General features: G+C 41.9%; 1 protein-coding gene across 6 annotated transcripts in view; it reads left to right on the top strand.

The window, feature by feature from the left end:
- Positions 1 to 18,562, top strand: part of TMEM117 (transmembrane protein 117) — a 430,756-nt gene that overhangs the window by 216,318 nt on the left and 195,876 nt on the right. For all 6 annotated transcript variants that reach the window (XM_090042374.1, XM_090042375.1, XM_090042373.1 and 3 more), the window contains one exon: positions 2,257 to 2,356. In XM_090042374.1, coding sequence (XP_089898500.1) covers positions 2,257 to 2,356 — 100 coding nt within the window. The remainder of the gene's footprint in view (positions 1 to 2,256; positions 2,357 to 18,562) is intronic.

The raw sequence follows: 18,562 nt of genomic DNA on the forward strand, positions 1-18,562 counted from the left end.
AACATCTGCAGCCTCTATTGCCTGGACCTGGAGAGCCACCTGCTGCCAGAGGCCCTTACATACTCTAGGGCCTTCATCCGTGCCCAGTGCCCCTGCTGGACCTGGTCCTGCACCTCCTCCTGGGTGATCTCCTAAGCAACATCCTCCACCTGCCTGCAAAGACAGGAGACACTGCTGGGAGTGAGCAGCAGCAAGGAGCAAGTGTTGGGCCTGCTGCCAGATACAACCAGGCAGCAGCCCTGGGGAGATCTGGGCTGGGCAGGGGGTGCAGCAGGCTGTAGCCCTCTACAGTACTCACCTGTGGCCAAGCAGCAGCTCTGACTAGGGGACAAGACTGGCAGAGGCAGCCTGGGTCCTGTCCAGGGCAGCACACAGAGCCTGCAGCCCCTTTTATAGCCTGCAGCTAGGGGCCGCCAGAGAGCCCTGGGGCTGGGCTCAGGGTGCACCCCCCAGTGGCTAAGAAGAACTGGCACTAAGGTTAGTGCTGGGTCGCATCTACACATGCATTGCTGTGCTTTAACTAATTGCATCTAAATCTGATACCTGTTACTTGCAGGTATCAAATGTAGTTGCTATTAGCCCCTTTAACTGCACAGTGAGGGTGCACACATGTAGACATGCACCCATACTGCCGAGTAAATTAGGCTAAGGCGCAGTAAAGCAACTTCTGTAGACATGCCCAATGAAGGCAAAACTTCTCCATTCCACTGCCTTTCATTCATTTTTTAAATGACTATTAAATACAAAGGGAAGCAACTCAGTTTCCAAAAACATGCAGAGGACTCAGATAATGCCTTACTTCTTACATGGTTGTTAAAGCTTCTTACTGGAAAAAACAGTACACAAATTCAATCCCCCCTCTAACTGGGGTAGGGGGCCACAGGAAGGAGGTGGTGCACTAGAACCCAGGTCTTAATCTTCCTGCTCAAGTGTTCAGATCAGCTAGCTATTAGGCCTAAAACATGGGCATTGCCTTCCTCCTCCTTTATGGGACTTGCACTCAGATATACGTGTATGTAATTATGTATGTGTGCACTGTGCAGGGTAACAGGCAACAGAATCGCTACCTGTGCATAAGTACCAAAATGCGACTTGCTAGACTCAAGAACTGCCACTTAGATGTGCAAAGAGAAATAGAATTCCACCCCTGGATACTACAGGACTTTGTACATAATATGTGTTTAGATCCTTAACATTTGCATAACAGATTATGCAATTTCCCAAGAAATTGTTGCAGTCAATTTGGTTAGCCATCCACATCCCCGAACATGAATTACATTTGTATAAGCTATGTCTCAAAAACCCTGTAAGTACATATTTACTTGAAAAGATACAGTGTAATAGTCACTGTGATTTACTGTTGGTGTTTATAGGAATTAATGAGAATAATCTTTTCTTTAAAAATTAACAAAAAACCTATTAATAATGGAAGCGATCAGACAGCATGCTGTGCTCAAGAAAGCACATTGTAATTTAGCATGGGAATACGTGCTTCCTGGCTTTTCCCACTGTATAGAGCTTTACATGAATGGCAGATTGTGATATGATGTCAGAAACTCTGTCTTCTCCACTATTTAAGCAAAATGGCAAGTTATTTTGGTCCAGTATTTGAGCAGAATGAGTAGGGTTGGGTGGTGGAGTTTTTTGCTTGTTTGCATTTTCAGCTCTCAAGTTCTGTCTAAAGATAGTCCAATATGTATAAATATATATTTCCTTTGGCTTTTAAGTAAAGCATGTCCATGACGATTCTGAAATCTAACAAGAATATGAGGCAGCCTTTGTGCTATTGTATTACAAGAAATGGATAGCATGATTCGTGAAGTCAAAAATCAAGTAGTTCAACTATTTTTGTAGAGTGGCTCAAGGTCTTATTTTATTTGAGAACTCCAATTATTCAAATACTATTTTTTTAGCTTAAGGAGAGATGAAAAGTTTAAAACTTTAGTTATATTATCCAGAAGCTTGTCACTATTTTAGTTACAAAACAAGGAAAAGAGAGAAACAAGAAAGAGAGAGAGAAAGAAAGAACGGAAGGAAAAAAGGAGAAATGGTTATACAGTTAGATTCACTTTTCCATTTCTGATTGGAATTGACCATTGTAGGTTTAGTGCTCCATCGAGACTTTAAATCTGACAGAACATGTGATTGTACAAAAGCTTGACACTTTCACAGTTAATCCTATCTTTCTCACTAAAGCAAACTGTAAGTCCATTAAATGAAGGTATGTAACCTTCAACCTATGTTTTGTTTTCACAGAGCATATATTATAACAGACTTCATGGGCATCAGGAATGAAAGTTTTATGAAGGTAGCAGCAGTGGGAACTTGGATGGGAGATTTTGTCACAGCATGGATGGTAAGAATTGTAATACTATATTTTAAAAGTAGACCAATATGCTTGTTGTTTTCAAAGGAAAAAATTAAGCTTGAATGCCTTTAGGTAACATCAGTGTTTCCACTCAAGCAAGTGGAGAGGCAGCAGATGCAATATTGAAAAATGGCAGAATATGGCAACAAGTTAGGAATCCAGATGAATTGCTCTTGTGATGTCAGTAGGAGTTTTTCCATTGGCTTTTGTGGAAGCAGAAATGGCCCCTTTCTTTGCTATGAAACAGCAACATGGCAACATACTTTTATGGAATCAAAAGATAATGAGACAATCTCCATATCTAGAGAAAAGGAGAAAAAAGAAAAAGAATAGACTGAGTGAGCTGATTCTGGAGAAGAAAAAGAAAGAGAGCCAGTCAAACTAGTCAGAACCGGTCAAAAATGTAAGTCATAGTCCCAAGTTGACTTGAGAAAAGCCCTTTCAAAGTGGGACTATCAATTAAAATGGCCTCAAATTTAGGTTTAAAAAAATTAACTGCTAAAACCTAAATCCAAAAGCAAAGCATCTCACTCCAGAAGAACAGTTCTATTCAATCCATGGAAGCAGATAGTTCTCTCATGCTCTGAATGTGCATTGTATTGCCAGAACACGTAAGTACTAAGTAGGGAGTTGCCAACAGGTAATACTAATCACAAAAGTGTGTCTGAACTCTTGTTTCTCAATCAGAGATATGACAAAGTGCTTCTACCATGGGGAAGGGGAACCAGGAGGACCCAGTAAGCTACTGGTTACTTTTTCTAAACTCAGTATCTTTTTCTCAGTAAGCTCTACTCAGTTTAAGGGGGTTGAAACCACATTTACTTCCCAGCAGAGTACCTTCAATTTCATTGAATAAGTGTAGGCCATAAGACAGGCCAAGAGCAGTGAGAGTTAAATTCTGTAAGTCTAAAGTTCTTTGGAAAGCACTAGAGCAGGGGTTTTCAACCTTTAAGGAGTATACCCCTTCTGATGGTAGTGGCTCAGTGCAGAGCGGGGAGAAGGGGTGGTAGCCGGACATGAAGTGGGAGGCTTGCATGCAGCGACACATGGTGGTGGATGGCGGTGACAGCTGCTGCATGCTAGCTCCCCCTGCTGCGCATCTGGCTGGCTACTGTGCAGCCTGCAGAGGGGAGCCGCTGCCCCTCTTCCTGCCCCCACCAGCCCCTAGCACCTTTCCAAGTACCCCCGGGGGTACACGTGCCCCCCTGGTTGACAAGCCCTGCACTCGAGTGCATTAGAACATTTGGAATCTCATCAAGCCCCTTGGGATGTAAGGATCTGTACAACCTCCCATAATAGATAAGAAAAGTATGTACAATCAAAGCCTGGTACATATCCGGGAAGAAATGTAACAATGTTATTAAAAAAAATTAATTTATCAGCAAATTGTAAGGTGTATTGAACCAAGTGTGATTGATCATGTGTGAGCAATGATGCAGGCTTTATGTGTACTTTTAAAGTATAAAAAGAGTAAAATAGCAATCCACTTTGGATTTAGATTTAACCCTGAACTATCTCTGCTGTCAGCCAGTCTAATCACCTGGCTGAATAACAGGTACCCTGAAGAGCTGTGCTGCATGCTTATCTGAATCATGTTGCTGTAGAGCCTTGGGGACAATAATAATAAGTTACCTTGCATTTACCCCAGGTAAAAGCAAGCACATGAACAGTTATCATGGAGTAGCTGGTGTAACTCACACCCTTTCATGCCTTGAGGTAACTTGTTTATGTGCCCATACCTTGACTTTCTCCCTGTTCATCTTCCACCATCCATGTATTTGAAGCATATTCCATAACAGCTGTGAAAAGAAAAACAGCATCAAGGTTCTTCAGCATATTGTTCAGCGTCAGTGGTTTGTCCAAGACAAATTGCACTCTACGAAATGGTGGCCATGAAAACCAAGCACACAACAAATTATTCATCTGAACAGACTTAGAATAAGAGCATTGCAGAGCTTATCTGTGGACTGACGTTGACATTTAATGTACCTTTCTAAGAAGCCAGTAATAAAATTCATAGCTGCATCTAAATCTCATTAGCATGGGCCTTCTTTTGAGTGCTTCTATAGCTTTATGTAGCTATACAAAGACAGATGATGCATGTTCAAAACTGAACTGAGAAGGGTTGTGGCTTAGGATTCAAATGGCAGATTAGATATTGGTCACAGTACATTAGGCAGTGTTCCAATTTTTTAGATCTTTTTTGTCCATTGCCTCCCCAGCAAGTGTCACCAAGAAACATGTAACTGTATGTACTGTCACATAAGTCATTGTGTAAAACAGTTAAATGTCTGGACTGTTACACAAATGACAGGGTTCAGAGAGCATTTGAGTTATAGGTCCCTTTTCTATATACACCTCTCTTTCTCTCTTCCCACCCACACCCCTCATTACCAACCAAATAAAAGCAAGTGAGTTATGCACTTTAAATTGTTCTAATCTTCTTTACCTTCTAAAACAGTGAATTTGAAGCAAGATCAAGGTGGGGGAAATGTAACATGAAAAGGAAAACATTTTGCAACTTCACTTCAGGTTTCTACTGATTTCTGTTAAAAAGGCCATTTGATTTTAGAGGCAGCAAAATATCTGTTTTGTAAAAGAGATATATTATTGCATGGAGCTAATATCTAAACCCTTACAGATTGGTTCTCTCTGGTATTTTAACTGTTTAAACTGTGAACAACAATTGTCAGTGTAGAAATTATGAAGTGTCCAATTTTATGGAATGAGCAAATTCTTATGAACCCTTTCAGATATCTGAATTCACATGTGCAAAGCCTCATGTCAAAAGATGTCTGTGAGCTTGCTGCTGTTAGGTCTTATCTCCTGTGAAGCTGCTATTGCAAAGTAGAAGGAACAGTTTACAGTCATGATAGTGCTTTACGAACAGTGGAATCAAAGAAACATCAGCAGCTGTGTCATCAGGTGGCAAACTGAGGCATGGAGTCAGGAGAGAGCAGCAAACGTACTTCTAAGTTCAAAGCTTTCCTTGTGCTCTAGTGTTTGTGGGGACAAAAAAGATCCCAGAATTTTAAAAAATTATACCATTGTATTATCTTAGTGACCATCAATGTCTGTGTCCATGTTGGCAGCTATAGTAAATCATTTTACATATGCCCAAATGTTGCATCATGCTGTTAACTCTTTTGGAAGTACTAAATGATGGCACAGTAACAGACCATACTGTGCCGTGCCGGCAGCACATAGTTATTTTTAGCCGCTATGTCGCTGTAGCAACACACTATACTGAGGGAGCGTGTTGCTTTGGCAACATAGCTGCAGCATCACAATTTGTGCCTGCTGCCGCTTTCTTGCCATAGCGTGTAGGTATGGTGATGTAGAATCACATGTAGATGCACCCAGTGTTGAAGATATATTGGAATGACAAAAGTGATTTTTGGGCATGTTTTATTCTGTGAAATATTCCAACCTTGGCAGAACTATGTAAAGAAAAAAAATAAGAAAACTTCCAGTTTTGTTGGTGATTCAAATTTACTGCAACTATTACATTTTACAGTGTAATAGACATTTACAATAACTAACAATGTGTGTGTCTACCTGTGCATTTACACTGCCCCAAATTCACTGTGGTGTAAGTTAAGCCAGAGTAAGTGTTTTTGGGTAGGTGTCTACACATGAGGAGATTGGGGAACAGATTTGCTCCTGGTTCCCTGCAGCCTGGCAACAGGCCCCTGCAGCCACCGAGGTGAACACTAGGCTCCAGCTGCAGCTGCTAACATCTAGCAGACCTCTTTAAAAGCCAGCTCCACTCTCTGCTCTCTGGCCAGCCTCTTCCTTGCTCAGGAGCAACATGCCAAGCACAGGGGCAGCAGCTTTCTCCTCAGCCACTCTGCCTCCCTGTGCTACGGCTGCTCCAGCCCCTGCCCCTGGCAGTGATGACCAGTGCCCCATACTTCTGCTGGCCACCGCGATTGCCCTGCTGGCTCACCATGCCAACTGCTGCCTAGCCTACCACTGTCTTGCCACACCCAGCTCCCCCACATCTAGCAAGCATCTGCCTGGCTGCAGCATGCTGTCCCAGGGCCATCACTGCCACTGCACAGCTGCTGCTGCCAGGGACACTGATGAGGGGCTTCAGGATGCCACTGCTGGGGCTGCTGTCACCCTCCTGAGCCTCCAGCCCCACCACCTCTGGGCCTGCCACACCAGCCAGCACTGGTGGCTGTACCAAGTCCAGCATACCTGGGGTAACGAGAGGCTGGATGGCTTCCACATAACCCGGGCCATCTTCTGGGACCTGCTCCAGAAGCTTCAGCCCCACTTTGAGTGGCAGGACACCGGCATGGACCTGTCCCTCCCCACTGACACCCAGCTGGCCCTTATGCTGCTGGAGCTGGCCATGCCCACCAGCCTCCAGTATGTCAGACACCTGTTTGGTATGGGAAAGTTCACCACTGGGGAGGCCATCCTGGAGGTGTGCAGGGCCCTCCAGACATGCTGGGTCACACTGTGGTCTGTGTCCACAACCCCTTGGTGGTGGTGGCAGGGCTTTGTGCACTGGGATTCCCCCAGCGAATTGATGCCCTAGACAGGACCCACATCTCAGTCACCTGTCCATCCCATGGACAACACCCCTATTACAGCCACAGAGGATTTCACTCTGTGGTCCATGTGGGGCATGGTCCATGATTAACGTGAACTTCCATCCTAACAAATAATACTGGAGTATTTCTATGGCCCATTTGATCACCAACCATTCTTTCTCTATTGTAGCATAATTCATTTCAGGTGGGTGCAACTTTCTACTTATATACACTATTGGACCTCCATTTGGACCAACACCACACCAATAGTGTGCATCTGTCTGTAACAAAAACGGTTTATTGAAATCTGGTATATATAGCAGTGGCTGTGTACAAAGTGTATCCTTCATCTCTTGGAATGCTCTTTCTGCCTCTGGTGTCCATCTCACTTTGTTTGGGGCTCCAGCCCTTACCATCTCGGTCAAAAGCACCACTAAGTCTGCAAAGTAAGGTACAAATTTTCTATCATAATTTGCCAGTCCCAAGAAAGCCCTCACTTGTTTGTTTGTTTGTTTGTTCGGTATACTTGTTTTTTCCTCTGCCTGTCTGGCTGATGTACTTTATAATCTACAGGCCCTACTTGGTGTATGATTTTATAAGGTCCCTGCCATCATGCTAGTAACTTACTCTCCTGGTCAGGTACGAGAACCAATACACAGTCTCCAAACTCAAACTTCCTTTCTCAAGCCCCTCTATCGTAATAGGTTGTTTGTCGCCCTTGAGCCTCCCTAAGATTTCCTAAAGCTTCTCTTCGTGCCAGCTCCAGACATTTTCTCAGTCCCATATTGAACCAGGTTCTGGTCTTTACTTTGTTGTTCTTCCCAACTTTCCTTAATCCAATCAAAGATTCCTCTTGGTTGCTGTCCATATAATAGTTTGAAGGGGAGAACCCTATTCAGGCTTGGCATGCCTCTCTTACTGCGAATAATAAGGTCAGTAACAGCTGATCCCATTACTGTGGGCTCTCTATCATGAACTTATTCAACATCTGTTTCAAAGTCGGGTTAAAATGCTCCACTAGCCCGTCAGTTTGGGGATGATATACCGTGGTCTTTAAGGGTTTAATTCCCGGGTTTTACTCACTCCCTCAAACATGTGAGATGTAAAGTTCATTCCTAAAGTTTTTAGGGAGCTCCACTCAGGAGAATATTTTAACTCCTCTGCCACCTTTGGGGAGGACACTGTCTGCATAGGCACAACCTCCGGATACCTCACTGCATAGTCCAGGAGGACCAAAATAAATTGGTGCCCAGCACTGCTTCTTGGCAGTGGCCCCACAATATCCATTGCCACACACTCAATGGGAACTTCCACCAAGGGCAGTGGTACTAACAGAGCTCTTGGAGGATGACTAGGGTTTACTTTTGGCACACAGGACAAGCTGCACAGTACTTTGCTACTTCTCATATTAACCCCAGCCAAAAAAACCTTTACCGAATGAGAGCTTCTGTCTTGTCTGCCTCCAAATGTCTGCCCATAGGGAGTTCATGAGCTACTTACAGTAGAGCCCTTCAGTATCACCGAGGTACCAGCAATTGTACTACTTCTTCTCTTCCAGGTTTTCCACCCTTGACTCTATACAGGAGATCGTTCCTCACCTCGAATTGTGGAGTTGCCTTCATCTGTTCTGGTCATAGCACCTCCCCATTTTGCTGAGCTAGATGTTCCTGAAATGCATACCGAAACCCTTCCTCTCATCTCTGTTCCAATCGGAAGTGCTCATCCTCCCACCTCCTGTTCTACTTCATCTGATGGAGGTCATTCATCCTTACCAGCGAATACCTCAGTCATAAGATCATCCTCAAATACCGCCTTGGACCTTACTGTCTTACGTCCTCTTTTTCCTGCTTCCAGTGGCCTTCAGCTGGGCCTTCTCCTGTCTCTGACTCTTCTTCAGAGGTTTTCCCCCTAGTCCAAATGGGGTAGTGCTGTGGGGACCCTCTAGTTTTTCTCACCCATCTCAAACTATGTGTCACAGCCTCCTCTTTCTTTTTCTCCTGGGCTATTACCATCAATAGCTCTGGCCAGTCACATCCCAGCATCATTGTTAGGGTAAGGGCTCAGCTACTCCGACTAGTGTGTATTCTTGCCCACTTGCAGACTAACCCACACTCTGTCATGTCTTTGGGTCTCCCCGCACTAGCAATAATTATCTGATCTGCAACTTACCTTTCTGTTCTGGGTAACACATCTCTCTGCACTATTGTGTGTGATGAGCCCAAATCCAACATAGCACATATCTTCTGTCCTTCAAGCCTGACATCCACTGCTAGTGCAGGCTGTTCCTCTCCTGGCTCAGAATGAACCCTGGCACCATAACCACAAACACCCTCCTGGGGTGCTCATCATGTTTGTATGCCTCTCATCATCCTTTCTAACAACACCTGTTGTCTTTCTGTTCGTTCCTGCAGACCTTGGACTACTTTACACAGGAGTCACAGTACCTGTTGTTGTGCCCCTAAATCCGAAGCTAGGATTTGCCCTGGCTTTCTTGCCTTCTCTTTGGACCCAAGTCTTCTTTCTTTAATTCAGGCAAACCATCGTTTCAGGGTACACACTACCATAGGAAACTTCCCGGCCAATGCAACAATGTAACAGGTTGCCCTCCCCAGCAGCATTTTTTTGGGTTTTTTGTGTATGTTTTCTATCTGCGGCCTATGAGGGGTGCCCTTGAAGTCCCTTAATGCTTCTCATATCCCACTTTTATTCGTCTGCCATGTCTTGATGTCCTCTGAAGTTGTCCTGTGGGGGGGAAGGCAAGTTTATACTGCACCTTTTGAAAGATTGGCACAGCTTCTGCTCTGAGTTGCCTGACCCATAGATTTCTAGAAACAGTCTCAACAAGTCAGAAAATCCCCTGTTGCTGGGGACCCATTTTGATTTCCTCCCAAACAATATGTGGTGTGGCCACCTTGCAGGTTCTCACTCTTGTTCCAATATGACATGGATCCTCATGTATCCCACAAGTGACAATATACTGTCAGAGCTCAGAAGGTGGATGCTTCCACCCAGGGGTGACTGGTGCCTCCTGAGTCTGGGAGGGCACAATTTGTGGACAGGCCTAGAGGTGGGCCAAAAGTTCCATATCCACTCCTATACTTCTGTGCCATGGTTTAGTGCACCCCTCTCCACAATATGCCACCAGCCCACATACCAAAAAAACTGCCCCACTTTCAGGAGCCAATCTCAGGGGGTGCACGTGCCTCCTTCCCCCTGTCCCCCCATGCCTCCCTTACCAGTCACCTATGCTCCCACCCATCTAGTCTATGGCAACTCTCCATAAATTGTCTCTTCAAAAGCTGCAAGCCTTCACTCATTTCCTGGCCCACTACCACCCTAACTATTCCTTCACAGGTCTTTCAGTTTAACTGCTTTGTCCCTTTGGAGTATGAAGTTGCAGCAGTCCTTGTCCCTTGGTTTTGCACCATTCATCATTCATTTTCCCAAAATCTCACCTTGCTGCAAGGCAGTCCTGAAATGTCTCTCATGTTGGGTGGGGTTTGGTACAGGGAACCAGGTATACCTCAATCTCCTGGTCCCTGTCTAGGGCTCTACCTGGTTACAAGTTATTGCCTGCTATTCCTCCCTCCTCTCATACAGCATAAATCAGCCCTAGGGTCCTCTTTCTACTGTTCAACATTCGTGATTCTACTCACCAGGCTTACTGTACTTTGTCAATTCAGGCCTTTTTAGCCACTGACCTCCAGATCTGTGGCTTCCCTAGTAATAAGCCTTCTTTGCCTCTAGTGTTTATCATTACAGAAAGCTCTCCATAGTCTTTAGTGCTATACGTAGCCTTCCTCAACCAGGCCTAGGTGTTTCAGGTCTTGTCTTCTGGGCTAGGGAAAGAAATTATGCATAAACCAGTATAAATGATTAGAAACTGGTTCAAATATGTAACACAACAGAATTTCAGTGCATGTAAATCAAAATGGCCAAAACTGGTTTAAGGTAAACCTGGATGGATGTACTATCAGACTTAATTGATTTAGGTTAAATCAGTTTATTGAACTTCGGTCCCAGATCCCCTCCAGATTCAAATTAACTCACAGTCCCCCAGCATCCCAGGATGTTTTGCACTTTCCCCACATGCTGTCCCTTACAGGGGTGGACAGGCTAACCTTGGCCCAAGCTATCTACTTAAGCAAAGCAGGGAGGTGTGCTCTAGCAGCCCCTGCTCCCCCGCAACTTCTGGTCTGGGCCATTGTAGGCATGTGGCTATATTCCCAGAATCAAAAGTGAAAGTCTGTTCACTTGTTTATTGGTTCAATCTACGCAGCTTAGACTAACCTGAATCGATTGAGCCTTGAGCTTTTTGACTGTCTGTACTCAGTCCTGCAGCCACAACCAGCACCTCCTGTTGTATGCCCACAGGGAGCTGTCCAGCATCTTCTGCCTAACCAGGGAGCTCTACTTTCTGCACCATGTAGGCTGCAGCTGACTTACTTCTTGGCATGGGCAGAGCTGAAAGTGCTCTTTCCAGTCTTCAAGAATCTTCTGCCATGACTGCCAAAGGTGTATCATTATATGCCAACATAATGAGGATTAAAGGCCTCACTATTCAATCAAATAACAAAATTTTTTGGATATAGGAATTTGATTAGCAGTAACTGCTGAGTATTATGTACTCTGAAGTAATGTGTGTTTTAATAAACCAGTCCCCTGATTTAGCTTTTTGATCTGTCTCCAGTAATTGTAAGACTCCTTTTCTTCTACTTTATCTGTCACAAGAAGAATGTATTACTTAATTTTACAGTGAATTCATTTTTAAAATAATTTGGCATGTTCTGTTTGTAAGCACTTGTTTTGGGTTTTTTTACATTATTTTAAGATACTTACTTGTACTTGCTTTGTTTCCATTGTGATTCTGAAATACTGCATTTATTTCCAGAACATAGGAACACAAATTGTTAAAATGTTTTTCACAGTACTTCTCTTGGGCTTATTAAGACAAATTTTAATCCTTGTTTGTTCTCAGTCAGGTATATCTCTCTCAGCTTCCTAGATGAATGAGTTTCATAGACAACAGGCTAAAATTAGGTTTATTTCTACTTTTTGTTTTTATGTTGTTTCACATGTTATGTTTTGTTATGATTTATTAAAACAAATTGAGCAAAGAAAGTTTTCTGCCTGATTCTGGAAAAAACTGTTAGGTTCCTGAATATAGCCTGTAGTAAAACCTAATACAGCTCAAATGGACAGAAATCAAAACAGTGGAGTGAATGAAAGTGAAATCTCTTTTACTACAGGGCTGAATGCCAAAAAAAGATTTTTAATGCATTGCATTTCAGTTGGAATGTAAAATTCCTCACCATGTCTTTGTTACCTAGAAGCAAGATTTGAACAGCTGCAACTGCTCCTTCTAAATTGTGTGTGTGTGTGTGTGTGTGTGTGTGCGTGTGTGTGCGCGCGCGCGCATTAGAGAGAGTAATCTGTGTGTCCACAGTATGGGAAGTAAAGGAAAGGAATTTGTTCTGCATAGTACTATATATTGTTTTATTCACAAACTGTGGAAGAGCCACCATTTTGCTGCACATTCGAAGGCAGTTTGGGGAGTCCTGGACCCTGGAGTGACTGACATCATCTCTAACTCATTATTCTGTCAAGAATTGGGCATGACAATTCAGATTATGATCAATGTCAATCTTTTTGATTGTTTCCCTTCCACTGGCATATCAAATGACAGAATAAAACTGTAATTGAATTTGCAGTGGCATCTGAAATACAGTAACACTGCTGCACTTCAGAGGTGGAAATGAAATTAGACTGTGAAGCATGAAATGGAAAGAATGGAATGGATGAAATATGTTGCTAAACTCACTTAGCAACGCTGCTCATGGATATGACTAATGACCTCATTGGAAGCAACAAAATTCTTCCCATTCATAGGAGCAAGAACAGTGTTGAGTGCCCTTTTTGTCCTGCATATTTTTCTTTTCTTTTCTTTTACCTTTTTTCAAAGCTAAATCCAGTTTCTGAGGGGTTTCCCAATTACTGTAATTCCTGGTGTTCTCTAGCTATACGTACCTATTTAGAAGCTGCAGTCAGCTATAAAAGATCAGAAACTTAATACACCAACATTTTATTGGGCTGCAAGAGGACTTAATCTCCTCTTAACTATCCAGTAGTACAAGACCAGAAAATGCTAAAAATAAAGAGGGGCCATATAGTTATGTAACTTACCTAGGCAAAATGGAAATGAAGTCAGCTTTTCTTGATTGTTGGAGCAAAAGCTGGTAAGAGACCTGTTTTAATGTCTGTTTTCCTGTTATCCAGATGATCAAAGAGAACATGTACATATTGCCCTTATAGATGCTGCTTTATCCTGATTCTAGGATGTAGCTTGTTGTCATGAAATTTGTTCATCATAGTAAGTTTTTGTATAAGTATTTTTCACAATAACCCAGGAATCACCTTAGCAGAGCAGACTACTATTTTCCCTAGTGTCCTGCCTTCTGCAGTGATCAAATAGATGTTCCCATGGAAGTCTAATCTTCTCCACAGTGCATCTCAACAATATTATAAGCTATTTCTGGAGTTTATAGCAATTTCCTTCTGACCTGAATCTTAATATTTGATTATCTTTATCTTAGACCTATCTGTGCACTTTATTGGTGGTCATAACAGTCGTAGAGTTTCACACCCATAATATCCTAAAGTCAGCTGGTTCTGAGATTTTCTAAATATGGATCAGGATGGATGAGTCTTAATGAGAAGTGTTGAAACATTCTGTTTGCCAGATAATGTGGGTGTGAAAGATATGGCTCTATCTTTCTCAAGCTCTCTCAGAAGACAAGGTGAGCAGGAGGGCTAGTGACCAGAATTCTTTGTAATGGAGCAGGTATCCAGGTTGTAGCCATACTGATCTAGAGGCAAAAGGAAACAAAACAACTCTCCTGTGAAATATGAATTTTTATTTCTGTCTAGGAGAACTTTTACAATTTGTGCTCTCTCCTATGCCTGACAAAGGGTGTAGTGCCTGAAAGCTTGCAAATAAATAAAATAAATCAATAAAAATAAATAAAATAATTTGTTTGCAAATATCTAGTTGATCTAATAAAAGATATCACCTCTTCCAAGAGTTCTGAATCCTTTGGTATTGGAACATCCACTTCCCCAGAGTCTCAAATCCAATCTAGAATTTGGATTGGATTTGAAAGAATTTTATATACAGTAAGTGTATTAGGGAGGAAATGGATAGCAAAAAATTATGCCTGGATTATGGGGCACCAAAGGAAGTGCATGTTCTGTAGCAGAGGTAGAACTTAAATGTGTATTTGACTGTCACATGATTGTGTACATAGTCATCTTATGCCTGAACCTGCACCCACCAAAGTCAGTGGCAAAACTCCTCTTGACACCAGTGAATGTATGATCAGATCTGTTGTATCTCTATGTTAATGATGAGGAAGATCTCTTTCGAGGTTTTTCCCTTCTTCACATGTATGTATGTGCATATGTGAAGAATATCTAGATGGGGTAGGGAAACATAGCAAATAAATCAATGTGTGCTTTCATTCCTAGACTCTATCTTTTCAATATTACTTTTATTTCCCTAATACTGTGAACTGGGGCTTTTGAGCTTTTTACTCTTTCAAACTTTGGGTCATTATGGAAGAAGAAATACATGTGCTAGTTTATGGTAGTTGATTATATTCTTTTCAAGCTTTCATTTAATCAACTGTTTGTCCTTATAGCAATACTTTATTTTGGATACTTTATATTGTAATTTGGATACTTTATATTGTAATTTTTAAATTAAATTTTATACCAAAAATATTTACTATGAAAAAGTATGCATAATAATGAAACTACGGTAACTGTCTGGCAGTTCTTACAAGTAGTGTGAATGATTGGGTGTCTTGAGGGGATGCAGAGGTAAACTCTGGAAATAACATGTTCTTACTGAAATGCTTTGGATACAGATAGGTATGTACAAGTTTTAGCGTCCATTAAAATTTCTGACGTGGGTACACCCTATCTAGAGCAGCTGTTTGACTAAAGGCTGATTTGAAGTGAGCACAGACGTTTTGCACTGACTGTCAAAAATAAAGGATCACTTACTTGCTTGAACCAGAGCCGAAGCCATCACCAGCACCCTCAACAAATCTGCCAAGATGCATAATGAGAAAGCATATAACAGACCTGAAGCTGCAAGGCTGATATTATCATAACAGAAGGATTCAACTGACCATGCAAATTGAACCAAAGAACTTCAATGGAATAAATGTATGACAAAATAAGACCTTTTGCATCTTTCAAAGAGAGAGATTATCAGCAGATGGCAGTGGCACACAGCAAAGTTTTTCTTTAATCCCACATTCCTTCAGGGTTTGTAAAATGAACTGTCTGAAACTCTGAGAAGGGAGAAGAGGAAATCAGGATGCTGTAAGTACTGATAAAGCACCATCACATCCCTCTTGACTAACAAGATGGTCTGTTCAAATCAGTGCTCTTATTTGGTGGAAACTATGCATTTAAAACTGATAAATTATCTTTCTCACACTTTATTTTGATCTTAAAATGTACTATAATGAGGCAGGTTGACTCTGTACAACTACATAAATTAAGGTTAGAAGAAAATTCTGGAAGTACATTTGTTATTGAAAGTCCTCCTTTCTTCCACCCAACTGCACAAAAGTTTACACCCCCTCTCATTAGCCTCTTCATCTTACCTATTGAGGATGAAATCGTTGTTCCAAAATCAACTGCAAAACTCCTATTGAATTCATTAAAGCCATAATTTCTCCCTGGCACTTTGCTCATCTGCAAAGTTAGAAGGATTGCATTCAAGTATCCAGAGTATTATAGAACCCATGGAAATTGTGCTTTTATTCAATAACGTATCCTGTGAAATAAGCCTATGTAGAGTTTTGCAAAGTAGACATAAAATCAAATTGAAATCAGACAAAAAACAGGTCATCAACCAGCAGCTCCTGTACCTTAAGAAGGGCATCTGACATGACAATAAAGCTGCTGTATATTGCCATTGGTCCTGATTTAGGAAAGCACTAAGGTGCATGGTTGAGTCCATCCCAAGTGCGTGTCTAATTTTTCCATTCTATGTTATATGGGTGGGGTGGGCTGTAACAGGGTACAAGGGTTCCCCTGTTATCAGAAGTTTAAACCCTACATCAAGCTGATGAAAGTCAGGTGACTTGTGGCAGGTGCAACTTGTTAATTCCACACTGAATATACAGAATAAGAAAATGGGAATCTGGCTCTATGATAGAGAAACCCTGTGAACAGTGAGACTTATGCTTATATTAATTGTTTCAGTTGCCATTGAAGCCAACCCCTCACCAGGGGATAAGATTTTGGGCACTAGTTCAGGGCCTGTGTGCTCTGCTGAACAAATGGTAGAGACTCATGGTGTTCATATGGATGCTTAACTTAAAATAGATAGCTGTTAACTTCTAGATGCCACATTTAATCTTAGCGTAATTCTGTTGACTATGGTAGTAACATCCAAAATGAAATTGGCCTTTGGAACTTAAATACACTATTGTTTTCCTAAAAATGCAGACAGTAAAACAAAAGAATGAATCAATTAATACCAAGCCTCACTGTAGCATTGTATTTAATAACATGTGGATAGAATTAATCTAATCTTGTCTTTGTTCCTTTTATTGTTGTTTTACATTCCTTGAAAAAGGAATTTCAAGTGCTTATTTAAATGGATAGAAAGACTGTCAAGATTCACATTAATTTTTGTAAGTACCTTAAAAAACCTCCATTAAAAAGCTATTTTTGCTGTTTCTTACAGCACTACACCTTTGCAAATCACAAAAGAAATCTCTGCCTCCTACACTGGTTTTGAATTTCACAGGCATCAGAGAAGAATTACGCTTTATAGTAGCTGAGAGATAGTGATATCATTTTTGCCCTTTTTTCAAATAGTGAAACTGAGGCAAAGGGTAACTAAATAGTCTGTCCTTCGTTACACAAGAAGTTTATGGTAGAGCTAAGAACAGAATCCACATCTCCTAATTCCCAGTTCTATATTTGCTACATAATGGTATCTGCCTCACATCTCTGACACACTTGGTTTTCCATTGATGGGAGCACCCCAATGTGTCCAAATAATGTGCTTTTTCTGTAAAGATACTAAAAAAAATATTTTGGGGAAAAATTTGTAACCAAATGCCATGTCAAAGCACTTGGATAGGGAACAGAGGAAACATAAATGCAGGAAGGTGGAGCTGCACTATAAAGTGTACTTCTGCCAAGGATTGAAACGATGTATATAGTTCCTCACGATCCTTGAAAAATACTGTGAACTAGTACTTTCTCCAGGGATTACACCCACCTTTTCCTTGACCCAGCATGCATGACCTCCTGCCATGCCTATTGCTGTGAATGCCATTCCATGTCTACTGTGCAGAATTCTAGGTTTATGCTTCCACTGCCTTGTGCCAATGTTATGCCTAGGTAGCCCTGCAAAAGTGAGTGAAATCGAAGAAAATCACCGTCAAGTGCAAGTTCCCTTACCTTTCTTTAGACAAATCTCTGTTTAAGCGAGTACCCCCTACCCCAACTAAGGTTTTTAAAAAATATCACCATGGAAACCACCCTTATAGTTCAAAACGAACAAGAGTAGGGTTATCAGATGCCCAAGATTCACTGCACCGTGACTGCTTCACAAACAGCCAGTCAAGTACCACCCTTATGGCGAGGTGCTCTTGGAACTGTTAAGGTCCCCTGGGCAGCATCAATGGTTTCTCTAGATGAGAGAAAATTGCAGAAGTGGAACTACAAATGCCAACCTTTAATACAGAGATACTGCTCTGTTAAAGGAAACAGAACACATTGCAGAAGCTTGGTCTTACACTGAGCAAAGATCACCAGAGCACAGCACATCGTGGCTATACTCACTCCTTTCTGACATGCTTCAGGATATCTGCAAGAATAGGAGGGCCAGGAGCAAGTAACAGACAGCTACAATTGGCATCACATTGCTTAAGGAGCCCACTATGCCAGCACAATCCTTGCTCCTTTATTAGATTAGCTGTACAATTTCTTTGCCCCATAAGAAAAGCACAAAAAGTAGAATAGAGTAGGAGCTGAAGATCAGGCCCAATAAGCTGGTAAACCCATCACTGTGATTAGGATTCCTAGGCACTGTGGTACTAAAAGTATGACTTAATACCAGCATCACAGAATTCCCTTTACCTGACAATATAGCATGAACTGAGACACACTGCATGTGTGGATATTGAGACACACTGTGCATCTTGTGGATATTGTACCTAGCTCTTTACTGCAGTCACTAAGCACTGGAGGTTGACCCCTGAGGTACACTATCCAGGACTGTAGTCCATGCTGTCATAATCTGTTGCTGCAGGTACTGCAACCCATTTATCTGTGGTTTACCCCACCTGTATCCTTTCCTCTCTCATCTAGTTCAAAATACAGCTGCCAGGATATCTATCTTTTGCCAGACCTATCTCTGTATCCCTATCCATGGATTTAAGACTTGGCTGCCATACATTCTACATATTAGGTAAAATCCTCCTCTTTAAACCTGCCTCTGTCTGCATGCCTGTTTACTTTCCTGCACACATCTCCACACATACTGCTCTGTCTTCTGTGTCTGAGACTCTGCCAGATTTCCCCTTACTTTTTTATTTTTGCTCATTCTAGTTCTATT

The sequence above is a fragment of the Crocodylus siamensis genome, chromosome 4, assembly GCF_052110815.1.
Source record: "Crocodylus siamensis isolate JL-2025a chromosome 4, ASM5211081v1, whole genome shotgun sequence".
NCBI lineage: Eukaryota > Metazoa > Chordata > Crocodylia > Crocodylidae > Crocodylus > Crocodylus siamensis.